This window comes from Trachemys scripta, chromosome 8 (assembly GCF_013100865.1).
Source record: "Trachemys scripta elegans isolate TJP31775 chromosome 8, CAS_Tse_1.0, whole genome shotgun sequence".
NCBI lineage: Eukaryota > Metazoa > Chordata > Testudines > Emydidae > Trachemys > Trachemys scripta.
In genome coordinates this window covers 80,973,026-80,988,111 of record NC_048305.1, presented here as the reverse complement: position 1 = coordinate 80,988,111, position 15,086 = coordinate 80,973,026, and the positions used below count along the sequence as shown (strand labels likewise).

Sequence of the window (15,086 nt, the reverse complement as noted above, 5' to 3'; positions counted from 1 at the left end):
GATTACAATGGGGCTACTTGCAGAGTAATAGGAGTACAGGTGGCAGAATCAATCCTGATTTTTCATGTTTCATTTCATATGTTTCACATAACCAAGTGGCTGAGCTAACTGATATTATGAACTCCGGGACACTAAAATCTATGTTAAAAATACTAAAGTTTGGAGTTAAGGTAACAAAGCTGTGAAAATTCAGAGTTGAGACTTGAACCTGATATACTTATCTCACCTGGTCGTTCCTGTAACATCCCATCCCATAGATAAAAGAGCATATTGCCTATATGTATTTTCACAAAAGGAATCCTGATCTCAAGTCCTATTTGAGCCCCTTATCAGCAAAAGCTTTCTGTAACACGGAAAACAAAGTTCCCCTTTTACCATTTCCATTTAGCCTTCTATCTCAGCTGTTATTGGTCTGTAGGCCTTTGTCAAAATGTGAGCCTTCTTATACGGACACTACTATTCACATATTAAACCTTTTGCTACCAGAGTTTCCAGGTAACGACAGTAGTTTGGGATAAAATGCACAAAAGTTAAGATTTAATCTCAAAAACTGCCCATTATTTGGAAAATATTTTTTTAAACATTTCACCTTTGTTTAGATAACATGAATAATCTATTCAATCAACCTACCCATGCCCCATTGCACCATTAGCTGGTTTGACTATAAACGTTTTCTGTCTTCGCTTCTTCTTCAGTTCCTTCACATAGTTCTGAAATTGCATATATTCTGCAGGGAAGATCCATGTTCGAGGTATAAAACTATACTCCTGAGGCTGAGACTTGATCATTCTGCAAAAAGGAAAACTGAGGTTAGAAACCTTTTTCAACCTTCAAGTTAAAACCTGTTGCACTTCAGTCTACAGGACTAAATTGTATTCTGAATGGGGACCCTGAAAAGCAAGTTTATTGACAAAATAGAGTATCAAGAAAACAAGTCCAAAACAGTTAAGAATAGTTGTCTATGATGCATTAATATGCAAACAATCAGAATTATAAAATGGGCTATATTGCATTTTTGCATATCCTCATGCATGGATTCATTTCTCCAAAAGATGTGGCTCAATTAATAAAAATCCTTGGTGATATGCTATCCTTCCTATATTAAAGCGTACAATGTGATTAAGATATATAGCAGTTCATAGATCCTTCTCCCCTTGGCAGAGACATCCTCCTAATTATCACATTTTGGTAGCAAAATTTTGGCCATATTTTATCCCCAGTGCATTGGTTTAATTTCATTTTTGTGCCAGTCTGGGATGCTATCATGGTATGTTTATACTGAAGATACTCATAAGAATACATATTGACAATTGTGTGTGTTTGGGTGGCAAAGAGGGGAAGGAGGGAAAGTTCATATATTACTGGTATATATATTAGTGAAATAAAGGTCAGAAGGAACCCAAAGACCTAAATTCATGTCTCCAGGATGGAGGAAGAAGTGTGGGTGGTGACAGGGAAGAAAGAGGACCCAGACCACAAGAAGTTTATGGCAGCATTTCCCAAACTGGAAATTATGACACCCAAAAGAGGATAGAAAATGATACCAGGAAGTCATGAGACACTGGAGGAAAATGAAGGGGAGACAAAAAATGCAAGAAAGCCATAACTAGAAGGTTCCACCAGTTCACACTGCAAGTTGACACATCTGAAAAGTGTGAATGTGCAGAGGCCACTCAAAGAAGATTTGGGTGTTTCAAAAGTAAATTGGCAGCAGTATATGACCCAAATTGATTTTTTAAAATATAAATATAACATTGTGCAGTGAATTCTCTAACAGATTACAGATTTAGTTATACTCTTACTCTGCCAATGTAAGCAATAAGGTCAGGAGGCCTTGGATGTAAGTGGACTTAAAGTATCATTTCAGTCCAACTATATGAGACCATGAGACACTTCTAATTGTTTCTTGGTAACAGAAATGACAGAATTACCAAGCACATCTGCAAGACTAGGATTGGAGCCAAAATACTAAAAATATTGGTACAATAGACACACTGTCACTGAATCCATTGGCTAAGTATACAACAAACATTACAGAAACCTGCAGCATTCGCCTTTCCTTTCAGATTTACTCCTATGTATCTCTACACACATCTCCACTGCGTAGAGATATATAAGTGGGGAGAGGGATAGCTCAGTGGTTTGCACATGGGCCTGCTAAACCCAGGGTTGTGAGTTCAATCTTTTAGGGGGCCATTTAGCGATCTAGCAAAAATCTGTCTGGGGATTGGTCCTGCTTTGATCCTAGGTGACCTCCTGACGTCCCCTCCAACCCTGATAGTCTATGAAATGCAATTGTTAGAGTGAACCAATTTCAAATATATTTATACAGCATATGATGCTACGCACAACAGTTTCAGGGGGTAGCCGTGTTAGTCTGTATCTACAAAAACAACAAGGAGTCTGGTGGCACCTTAAAGACTAACAGATTTATTTGGGCATAAGCTTTACTCACGAAAGCTTATGCCCAAATAAATCTGTTAGTCTTTAAGGTGCCACCAGACTCCTTGTTGTTTTTGCACAACAGTTTAGAACTTTAATATCTTCATCTTTTTTTCTTTTAATTGTGCACTGCCAATAAGTACAAAACTCCTACAGCATTTAATAAAAGAATATTTGTAATAAAAAGTTTACACTACTATAGGGAATTTCATCTGAACATGTCAAAGCACTGGCGCATATACTATGCAAGTTTGGTCCATTATTTAGGTTTTATGAGGGCTATCAGTATTTTTCTCATGGGAGGTATTATACTGATTTTACAGATGAGCAAACTGAAGCAAGAGGTTAAGTGATTTGCCCAAAGTCAGTAACTAAGCTTAGAATAGAAACCTTCATGAGACTATACATAGGAACCTTTTCAGAGAATTGCACGGGGTACACTCAACTGCATATAACTCAGAATGGTGTTTGAGAGACTCATAAGAACATTAGAAAGGCCGTACCGGCTCAGACCAAAGGTCCATCTAGCCCAGTATCCTGTCTACCGACAGTGGCCAATGCCAGGTGCCCCAGAGGGAGTGAACCTAACAGGTAATGATAAAGTGATCTCTCTCCTGCCGTCCATCACCATCCTCTGACAAACAGAGGCCAGGGACACCATTCCTTACCCATCCTGGCTAATAGCCATTAATGGACTTAACCTCCATGAATTTATCCAGTTCTCTTTTAAATTCTGTTATAGTCCTAGCCTTCACAACCTTCTCAGGTAAGGAGTTCCACAAGTTGACTGTGCGCTGCGTGAAGAAGAACTTCCTTTTATTTGTTTTAAACCTGCTGCCTATTAATTTCATTTGGTGACCCCTAGTTCTTGTATTATGGGAACAAGTAAATAACTTTTCCTTATCCACTTTCTCCACATCACTCATGATTTTATATACCTCTATCATATCCCCCCTTAGTCTCCTCTTTTCCAAGCTGAAGAGTCCTAGCCTCTTTAATCTCTCCTCATATGGGACCCGTTTCAAACCCTTAATCATTTTAGTTGCCCTTTTCTGAATCTTTTCTAGTGCCTGTATATCTTTTTTGAGATGAGGAGACCACATCTGTACACAGTATTCGAGATGAGGGCGTACCATCGATTTATATAAGGGCAATAATATATTCGCAGTCTTATTCTCTATCCCCTTTTTAATGATTCCTAACATCCTGTTTGCTTTTTTGACCGCCTCTGCACACTGCGTGGACATTTTCAGAGAACTATCTACGATGACTCCAAGATCTTTTTCCTGACTTGTTGTAGCTAAATTAGCCCCCATCATATTGTATGTATAGTTGGGGTTATTTTTTCCAATGTGCATTACTTTACATTTATCCACATTACATTTCATTTGCCATTCTGTTGCCCAATCACTTAGTTTTGTGAGATCTTTTTGAAGTTCTTCACAGTCTGCTTTGGTCTTAACTATCTTTAGCAGTTTAGTATCATCTGCAAACTTTGCCACCTCACTGTTTACCCCTTTCTCCAGATCATTTATGAATAAGTTGAATAGGATCGGTCCGAGGACTGACCCTTGGGGAACACCACTAGTTACCCCTCTCCATTCTGAGAATTTACCATTTATTCCTACCCTTTGTGTTCCCTGTCTTTTAACCAGTTCTCAGTCCATGAAAGGACCTTCCCTTTTATCCCATGGCAGCTTAATTTACATAAGAGCGTTTGGTGAGGGACCTTGTCAAAGGCTTTCTGGAAATCTAAGTACACTATGTCCACTGTTGTATGCCCCCTTGTCCACATGTTTGTTGACCCCTTCAAAGAATTCTAATAGATTAGTAAGACACGATTTCCCTTTACAGAAACCATGTTGACTATTGCTCAACAGTTTATGTTTTTCTATGTGTCGGACAATTTTATTCTTAACTATTATTTCGACTAATTTGCCCAGTACAGACGTTAGACTTACAGGTCTGTAATTGCCAGGATCACCTCTAGAGCCCTTTTTAAATATTGGCGTTACATTAGCTAACTTCCAGTCATTGGGTACAGAAGCTGATTTAAAGGACAGGTTACAAACCTTAGTTAACAGTTGCACAACTTCACATTTGAGTTCTTTCAGAACTCTTGGGTGAATGCCATCTGGTCCCGGTGACTTGTTAATGTTAAGTTTATCAATTAATTCCAAAAACTTCTCTCGTGACACTTCAATCCGTGACAGTTCCTCAGATTTGTCACCTACAAAAGCCAGCTCAGGTTTGGGAATCTCCCTAACATCCTCAGCCGTGAAGACTGAAGCAAAGAATCCATTTAGTTTCTCCGCAATGACTATCGTTTTTAAGCGCTCCTTTTGTATCTCGATCATCAAGGGGCCCCACTGGTTGTTTAGCAGGCTTCCTGCTTCTGATGTACTTAAAAAACATTTTGTTATTACCTTTGGATTTTTTGGCTAGCCGTTCTTCAAACTCCTCTTTGGCTTTTCTTATTACATTCTTGCACTTAATTTGGCAACGTTTATGCTCCTTTCTATTTGTCTCACTAGGATTTGACTTCCACTTTTTAAAGGAAGTCTTTTTATCTCTCACTGCTTCTTTTACATGGTTGTTAAGCCACGGTGGCTCTCTTTTAGTTCTTTTATTGTGTTTCTTAATTTGGGGTATACATTGAAGTTGGGCCTCTATTATGGTGTCTTTAAAAAGCGCCCATGCAGCTTGCAGGGATTTCACTTTAGTCACTGTACCTTTTAGCTTCTGTTTAACTAACCCCCTCATTTTTGCATAGTTCCCCCTTTTGAAATTAAACGCCACAGTGTTGGGCTGTTGAGATGGTCTGCCCACCACAGGGATGTTGAACGCTATTGTATTATGGTCACTATTTCCAAGCGGTCCTGCTATAGTTACGTCTTGGACCAGCTCCTGCACTCCACTCAGGACTAAATCTAGAGTTGCCTCTCCCCCTGTGGGTTCCCGTACCAGAGGCTCCATGAAGCAGTCATTTAAAGTATCGAGAAATTTTATCTCTGCATTTCGTCCTGAAGTGAAATGTTCCCAGTCAATATGGGGATAATTGAAATCCGCCACTATTATTGAGTTCTTAATTTTGATAGCATTTCATCATCACTATCACTGTCCTGGTCAGGTGGTCGATAATAGATCCCTATGTTACATTCTTATTAGAGCATGAAATTTCTATCCATAGAGATTCTATGGAACATGCGGATTTGCTTAAGATTTTTACTTCATTTGATTGTACATTTTCTTTCACATATAGTGCCACTCCCCCCCCACGATCTGTTTTGTCCTTCATATGATTAAATCCCTAAACAATGCACTATGTTCTTCTGATCCTTAATATATAATTACCATCTTTTTTCTCTGTGTTTATGAGCAACATATTGAGCAAAACATGCTACCAGATTAATATGTTGCTTTTTCTATTTGTGGCTAAGCTCCAAGCCTTTATGTTATTGTGGGGATAAAGTTTTATTCTAAAGCTTTTCTCCTCCGCTTTATTTACTTGCTTGCTTGTTTCCTTTAAAGAAAGGATTTACAGATAATACTGTGTTCTGGACATTTGCTGCTTCTATTTTCAAAATACAGTACTCTATTTCTGCTTGCCCTGGTGCCCCATTGTCTCAACAGAATACAAGAGCAGTATTTGTATTGTATTGCAAGCGTGACTATCATTGAAAGAACTGCATAATAGAGCAAAGAAAACAATTTAAAAAAAAACTGAGCAACATTCCAGCACACTCTTGAAAAAAAGATAAGCAGAGCTGAGAGGTAAGATCATAAACAAAAGCAGTTGTGCATCATTCCATCCTACAATTAAGGAAACAAGGGAATAGAAGAGTCTGTATGCAGCAGAAAAGCAAGAGACAAGAAATAAGAATTCTGTACTATTATACACATAGTCACAAATATTAACACAGAAGAATAGCAATCAGGAACCAAAGCCTCCACTCTACATATTGTAGTATTCCCAGCCATATCTCACAACTCCCTTTAACTTTAGATACAGATTTGCCTCTTTCACAAAATGGTCTTGAGGTATGGCACTTTGATTACTGTAAATTATTAAGATTAAATGTTGACTCACAATACTGAGGTCATGGAAAATAGGCTAGATAAATAGAATTACAGCAGGGATTAATTTCAGTGAAGTTACACCAGAGATATATTTGACCCAAAAATATTCCTGTTTAAGAAATTGAGCCCACGTTATTTACAGTTTCTTGTAGCATTGTCACAGACATCATTTTGAGACTGTGTCCCACACTTCGGCTTCAGCAGGTTGAGACACAAGTTCTCAGCCTGAACCTGCTAATATACATGATAACTTGAGCACTTTATTGCTCTGCACATTTTTTTAAAATCTCAGACATGAAGTAGTATGACTAACATAACATTGCCCATCATGCTGACCAATACTGCTTCATTGTATTCTGTCTGCTTTTTGTTTTACACTTAGATTGTAAACCCTTCAAAGCAGAGACCATCTTTTTGTTCTGTGATGGTATAGCCTCTAGTCCAGTAGGTCCTGATCCATGACTAGGGCTCCTAGGTGCTTTGGTAATGCAAATAAATAATAGTATGCTGTGTGCATGCGCATGTAAAAACAGGAACACACATGTAAATTTCCATGAAGAAAACAGACATAGTGTAGGTCAAATTTTAGGTCTAAAGATTAATAGTACACTGTATTTTTAAATTATTTTGAACTAATTTACTGTACATATATCAATATATTCACAAACCTTTCTGTACACATTTGGAAAGCTCTTCTTTATCTTAGTAACAGACTGATTAATCACCATTTAATATTATTTTCTTATAGGTTATACTCATTGGGCCAGATCCTCAGACAGCATAAATCATTGTAGCTTCACTGATTTCAATGGAGCAGTGCCAATTTACACTGAGTCTCTATTCAGTACCTTGTATGTTTTTCAATAATGAAAAAAAAACCCAACTGACATTTTAGAAGATAGTCCACAGAAGGGAAGGACTAGTTTCTTAATAAGATACTTTACATTTATGTATTTGATATATATATATAAATAAATAACATGATACAGAGAACTGCTTGTTATTCTAAATAGATAATATATTATTAAGTTATTATACATCAATATATTTGAATACTTTGTCCCCACTACTCCTGTTTCTGTTGCTAAATCATGTATGTGCAAGTGTGCTTAAAGCACGTGTTATAATACGTATTATAACATGTAAGGCCCCAATCTTGCCTTATGTGGACAGACTACTGTGCATTTGTGGAGCCACAATGAAGTAAACAGGACAGGCACAGAAGTCTACCTACGTGCTACAGCATGCAGGATTGGGGCCAACACACTACTGAGATCCTCGGAAATGATTTCATGGCTCTGTTATTGTACCCTGTAGAAATGAACAGTTCTCATAAGAGACAATTCAATATTGTACAACATCAAAAAAACATGTTTGAAAAGTGACTGAACTTAAATCTGCATTCCAAACACCATTCCTAGATTAGTAAGAAGTAAATTACTTGGTCATGTTTCTTGCTAAGAAATCCTTCCTACAGATCTCTCCCATTCCTGGAAAATGGTTGATTCTCTGGAAAAAAAAATTTGAATGTTGGTATTTGTATGCGTTTCTATCACAAATATTATAGACAAACATTTCAAACAGTCAATTAAATTAGTATCAGATTACACATTAATTGGTAAAGACTTTCTAAATTATATTCGATATCCTAGAGAGTACTTCAGTGGTTCTCAAAGCCAGTCTGCCGCTTGTTCAGGGAAAGCCCCTGGCGGGCTGGGACAGTTTGTTTACCTGCCGCGTCTGCAGGTTTGGCCGATCGCGGTTTGCCGCTCCAGGCCAATGAGGGCGGCAGAAAGCGGTGGCCAGCACATCCCTCGGCCCGCGCTGCTTCCCACAGCCCCCATTGGCCGGGAGCGGCGAACTGCGGCCAATGGGAGCCGCGATCGGCCGAACCTGCGGACGCGACAGGTAAACAAACCAGCCCGGCCCGCCAGGGACTTTCCCTGAACAAAGTGGCGGACCGACTTTGAGATGTTATGGGCTGCATTCTCCTTTCCCTCCAGATTTACTCCTATGTATCTCTACTGACTTCAGGGCAAGTGAGAGGAGAATCAGATCCTTTTACTCAGAGAGCTATATGTAAACAAATACAGTTGTCACAAACTAATGTTAAAAAGGAAGGAGATGACTTACAGACAAATACTAGGGAGAGGGGCTCTGATTATCTAACAATATACAAGCTCATATCCAATTTATCCTATAAATGTTTCTGTATTTTGAATAAAACACTCCATCTCTGATCACTCACAATGGGCCATTGGCAAGCAGAAGCACTCCTAGAACACCAAAAGATGTTGACACTAAAGGCCAAGTAATACAGAAACTTCATACTGGGAAAACAAGATAGAAATTAAAAATCCTTAGTATCAAAATATTTGGTGCAGCTGGTGTTTCTGCCTTCTAGTCTTGTGATGGGTTCAACTGACCTAGGAATACCAAGTGATTAATTCATGACTTCAGAATGGAATGTTTTTTAAAAAACTGATTCAGAAACATTAAGCATGCTGCATGTTACCTGGTAGTTTCGGAGCTCAGCAATCTTGTCTTGTTGCACAGCAGAATCACTCCATATGAGATTAGCAGTCTCATCTTCATCTCTTGTCTTCACAAACCCCAGCTCATCTATTACTAAACGAACTACACAAAAGTGATACATTTAAATGATATTTTGAAATGAACCTTCCAAATGTAAAATAGAATATTAATTTTCAGTACAAATTCACCCTTGGCCACAGAACAATATTAGCATACAAGCTAATGGAGTTCATATTGTTCAATTTATGATAATTTGGACAGTCTCCATCTGTCTATTGCATAACTAATTATAGTGCCATTACTGCTTGTACTGTAGCTGGGAGCAAAGTGCAATCTGCAGTGGGAACTGCAAAGAGCTTCTAAATTGTCCAAAAATAGTTTAGTAACAATCCACTTAGACTCAAATGGATTTTAGATTATCTTTGTTATTACACATGTTAATTTTACAGCAACAATGACTACTGGTGCCACTGAAGCCAGCAGACAAGGATGCCCCTTAAGTCAAGGGTCTAATACTTACAAATACAAATTGATGCATTGTTCTAATGTAAAAAAATAAGTCTAAGGATGTGCCACACATAAGTAATGTTGCAGGAGAAGAGATTTCCCCAAATGTAAGTACGATTTCTTTACAAACTGTTCATTCAGCAATCTGCATAATAGACTTGCGCTGATATCTTCTCTCCAGAAGGGGACTGTCCAGTTTCTGGATTTGAAGCTTTCCCCGTGTGACAAAACTTGGCCTAGTGGCCAGAGCTCCAGCTGAGTATTTGCATGGCCATCAAAAGTCTATATAACTCACTTGAGATTAGAAACATTCAATCATTTCAACAGCCAAAGTCCTTAACTAATTAAAACCATACAAGGCAATCTATAGAAAATTCTATAGAAGGTTGTGTATTGCTATATCAACATTTTACAGAGACTGGATTTACAGGTAGGGAGCTTTAAAGAGCTTCCTGATCATATTCATTCAGCAATTGGCATAACTGACTCTTAGCAATAGCTCTGAAAGGTATACCATATCCCTACTGACCTCACTGGGTGTTAACACTGAATCCCAGTGATGAACATTTGAAGTACTGAAGTTTAAATGATTTTATTGCTGATCAAAAAGATGCAAGAAAGAAGAGTGACAGCAGTCATAGTATGAAGATATGCACAGTACACACAAGCCCCACTGAGGGGAGTCAGGGCCAGGAAGCTTACCAGTGCTCAGAAGCTATTTTGAACATCAACATAAACTACTGTGAGTGGCAACTCATTCTGGTATGGGATGTAAGCAGAGCTTGGTCAGTACAGTAGGCAGAGTTTGGAAGAGTACTGCTATTTTTCCCCTTCCCATTGATTCATAGTAAATGTCTCCAAGAATCATGACCAGAGATAGAGGATGCATCCATGCCTGTTGGTCCTCCTCTTTCTTTGGATTAGCTGTTTAACATGAGAACCATCCTGTTGGCTCATGGTGAACAAGTCCATGACTAGAGTTTTCCCAACTGCTGCAAATAGTCTTGAATGCAGAATGGGCCAGCTCCCATCCACCCTGCTGAACTAGGGTTTGCTTATGCAATGAAGACCACAATTAAAAGAAGGACTAGATCCTAGGCTGGTTTTAGAGTATTCTAGATTTATGATAAATTCCAATGATAAAAGAAGAGAAACACACTTATTGAACTGCAATCTGGACCTTTGGCTTCTAACAACCAGTCATCTAAATGTGGCTGCACTTCAACTCCTTCCCACTGAAGAGCAGTCCCTATGAATGGAAGAGGATATGCTGTTATATGCTACTGGGGCTACTTGCTGTTGAAATTCTTGTATCTGGTGGGGGAGGATTGTTCTGTCCAAAGACTTTATCAGTCTGCCTGCCCAGACTGAAGGAGAGCTGAAGGCAGTGTGCCAGAACTCAGGGAACCCTGGGATCCAAGTCTGTCTCTGCTTGTGCTAGAAGGTGAAGGAGTGAGAAGGGAGCTGGGAAAACTGGCTCCATCATACCTGGTGAGAGTAAGGAGAAATTGGCAGGGGAGTGAAGAAACAGGATTGTTTCTATTACCATTCCTTGAGCAGCTGAGAGGCCTCCTTTCCCAGGGAAAAGGCAAGAATCTAACTGATGGAATGTGGAGACACTGCATATACAAGATGCCATGTTGTACTCTAGACTCAAAGTTGCATTATTTTAAATGAAGAGCCAGATTCACAAAAGGGACAGAGGGGCTGTAAGTGTTGCAGCACCTAACTTTTAGGCACCCTGCCACCTACCCTGAGTTAGGCTCCCAGGCTCCCTGTACAATGCCTGGGGAGAGTTAGGCACCTAAAAAGGGGTTTCACAGATAAAGGGAGCACCACCACTGGCATCTTTTTTACAGGTTTAGGGGTGCTCAGAGCAGGCCTCAAAGGCTGGGGCTTAAGCATAAGTAAACGTCTCCAAGTAAGTAAGGTGCCGAGCTGCTGGGAGGTGTCAGGACTTAGGTAGCTGCGCACATGGTCATTGCTGATTTTACTAGTGAAAAAGTAGGTATCTAGAGACTTTAAGCACCTACAGGGATAGGCAGCAGCTGAGTGGTGGTTTTGTCAGGAGCGCCGCCAGCTTTTCTGCCGCCCTAGGTGGCGGAAGGTCCCGCCCCGAAATGCTGCCCCCCACAGAGGCGGCGGAAGGTCCCACTGCCGAAATACCGCCGCGGTCACCGCCCCCAAAATTGTAGTGCCCTAGGCGATCGCCTAGGTTGCCCAATGGGTTGCGCCGGCCCTGGATTTTGTGAATGCCAATTATGCCTAAATGTTGGACTTAGGCACTTGAAGTGAAAGTTAGGCACTTACATTTTAACTGTGAACTTAGCCCTCATAACTGTGCAGCTGCAGTGGGTTGTTAAGTGTGAACGCTGGGAATCTAAAGTAAATTTATCAACTGTTTCAATGCTAACCAAAGCATTCTAGAAAGGAGAGGGAGAATCATGCTATGAAGATTTTACAGTCTGAGTCACAGTTCATTTTCCTATCCTGGCTCAATACATCATCTTACTTTTCCTAAGCAAGGAGATATGCCTAGCAGAGCTCAGCAGAGCACCGAAGCCCTACCAAGGGGGGAAATCAAGCCCAAGGAATGCAGAAGAACCCTTGGATGTATCTGAACCCCAAATGAAGGGAAAATAAGCCTACAGAGCCCAGCAGAGTACATATATTTTGATCATTTGCACCATCATCTGTGGATGGAGCTTATTTTGCAGACAGATTTCAGAAGAATTCCACTACTACCCTTTTTCTTCCAATTCAAACCCTGGGCCTGTAGAAGATCCTGGACCATCAGTCCACATGGGTAACAAGCAGAACGGGCCTCACAGATATTACTATAAGGTCCAGAAACAATTTTATACTCTCCTAGACCACTCCCTGAAATGCTGATATAGCTTGATGGAGGTATAAGGAGACAGGGGTTTCCTACCTCAGCCATTCACTAAGGAGACCTCCATTGGCAAGGAAATGCTTTGTATCTGGAGACTGGCCCATTTGTCTCTGGAGAGATGTCGGAGAAAGCCTACTATGAAGATTGCTACATGAATAGGAGAATATATTTTTAACATGGTCATTGTTCAGTTTTCATCAAGTAACAACAGTGGTCACCCCCATCTCCAAAAAGCTAAAATATCATCCCCAATAGCTTCAGATTTAAAAATAAAGTTAAGAAATATGCATCTGATGAAGTGGGTATTCACCCACAAAAGCTCATGCTCCAATACGTCTGTTAGTCTATAAGGTGCCACAGGACTCTTTGTTGCTTTTTACAGATCCAGTGTAACACGGCTACCCCTCTGATACTAATCTAGTTTTGTATTTCCCCCCCACACACACACACACATCATGAAGGCCAGGTATAAAATTAATGGAATAGTGGCTTCAAGTGTAAGAAATGCATGAACATAATCAGTTTCTTAGAGAGACTTATATGTAATGATTAGAGAATTTGACATTAAAATCTTAATTAAGTAAAGCAAGGTGTAAGTTCTAAATTATTTAGCTAAACTCATAATTGAGATTTTTTCCTAAAGCTTTATTAATTGGTTGTTGATATTTTAATAACAGACTTAATCTTGAGTAACAAACAGGATTTACGGGTGCAGAAAGCATGCAAGACCAGCAGGTATATAATATAACACAACACAGAAAGATTCCTATGTTCAAAAAGAAAACCAATGGCATTAATTCACTATGGGCCTGACCCAAATTCCATTAAAGTCACTGGGGTCTTTCCATTAACTTCAATAGGTTTTGGATCAGGCCTTACAACAGTGAAAGTTCTCTTTCCTTCCTGATTCTACTTTTTATTTTACCCCTTCAGTGTGATTTCATCCTTTTCACAAACCCCAGTAGCTATTAAAAATAAGAAGAATCTGTAGCCTCCTACCAATTTCATATTTTGTGCCAGCAACGTTTGCAGTGATGATTCCATTCTTTTTCTTCTTTCTGACTTTTCTTTTAATTGTGCTTTGGTAAGGCAGTTCTGAACTCAAAGTCAGACAAGAGGTTCCTTGGTTATCTTTGAAAAATAATGTTTGTAACGATCAACAATACATAAATTAGCAGTCTCATCTTCATCTCTTGTCTTCACAAACCCCAACTCATCTATTACTAAACGAACTACACAAAAGTGATACATTTAAATGATATTTTGAAACAAATCTTCCACATGTAAAATAGAATATTAATTTTCAGTACAAATTCACCCTTGGTCACAGAACAATATTAGCATACAAGCTAATGGAATTCATATTGTTCAATTTATGATAACAATACATAAAATAATGCCCATAACTAAAAGAACCATAGTACAAAAGCATGCGAATTACCAGTCAGTTACGTATTAGTAAACTTTGATTCAGATTGATTAACAGTTACAAGCATGCTGAAACACCACCATTAATGAGCCATATTAAAAATACAAGAGTTCTATAATCAATTTGCCTACCTCCTTCATTAGGCAAGGATGGCATTATAACATCGGGCTGCACAGAACCAGGTGTCCAAATTCTGTTCCAAGTTCTCAGAAAACCATGAAGGCCTTCAAAGTCAAATGATTCAAAGCTTGTGTCATACCATTTCAACCTCTGATTATGGTGATTCTCAATTATGGAAGAGACAGGTATCTGCATTAAAAAAGGATTGATTATAAAGGAATAACTGATAAAGCATAACTTGTATAGAAGCACATTTAAAACTGTTTCTTCCTTTTGTTTTTGGCAATGTGTGTACCCAAAACTGATGATTAAGCCTCTAAAAGTAAACAAGTTAGCAAAAATATGCCAATTTATTCATCAAAATGCAGAATCTCAAAAGGTAGTTTTCTGTTTAATTTATGGTGAATAAAAACTTTTTAGCTGTCTCTGTTCTTTGAAAAGGATTTATAAGGTTTCACTTATTACAGTTTGTCTATCTAAGATGTTTACATGATTTGTTATTAGATTCAATAACTCTGGGAACTTTTATCCTCAGCAAAGTGCACTGAATTCCTGGTAAGTTCCAATCATACTGAAAATTTCATGGTTTTAAATAATGTAGTACAATATTATGCACGCTCCCATCACCATGAGGGGGAAAAAGTGAGACCATTTGTTGAACGTTTATTAAATCAGTTTCATATAACCTGGGACCACAGACACTAACATGCTGTCACAGGATGACTGGCCCCTGTGACTGAAGTAGGTCCAGCATACCTGTGCCAGAGCAGGTGTAACCCATTGCATTAATTAAGGGGATGGGACTTTTTCTGGGCTATAAAGGGTTAAAGGGAGTTTCAGTGAGAACAAATCTGGAAGGGAACAGGGATACTGTGAGAAAGAACTCGCTCAGGTAGAATGAGCCACAGAGAGGCAGGAACCAGGACTGCCAGAGTCCTCTGGGATTGCTGACAGGGAGAGCTCAAGATGTGAAGTGTGAGCTGGGGACCTGTTGTGTTTGTCTGTTAAGATAAATAATAAAAGTGCATCAAAGAGAGCATGGGTATAGCAATGAGTCATTTGACAGCTGGGGAGAAGCCC

General features: G+C 39.2%; 1 protein-coding gene across 2 annotated transcripts in view; it reads right to left on the bottom strand.

Moving 5' to 3' along the window:
• Positions 1 to 14,291, bottom strand: part of TTLL7 (tubulin tyrosine ligase like 7) — an 81,155-nt gene extending 66,864 nt beyond the window's left edge. For both annotated transcript variants that reach the window (XM_034779514.1, XM_034779515.1), the window contains exons 1-5: positions 14,018 to 14,291; positions 13,457 to 13,588; positions 9,038 to 9,159; positions 7,964 to 8,031; positions 631 to 789 (exon numbers count right to left, since the gene is read on the bottom strand). In XM_034779514.1, the coding sequence (XP_034635405.1) occupies positions 631 to 789; positions 7,964 to 8,031; positions 9,038 to 9,159; positions 13,457 to 13,588; positions 14,018 to 14,201 (665 nt within the window). In that variant the 5' untranslated portion in view covers positions 14,202 to 14,291. The remainder of the gene's footprint in view (positions 1 to 630; positions 790 to 7,963; positions 8,032 to 9,037; positions 9,160 to 13,456; positions 13,589 to 14,017) is intronic.
• Between the last annotated feature and the right edge of the window lie 795 nt (positions 14,292 to 15,086).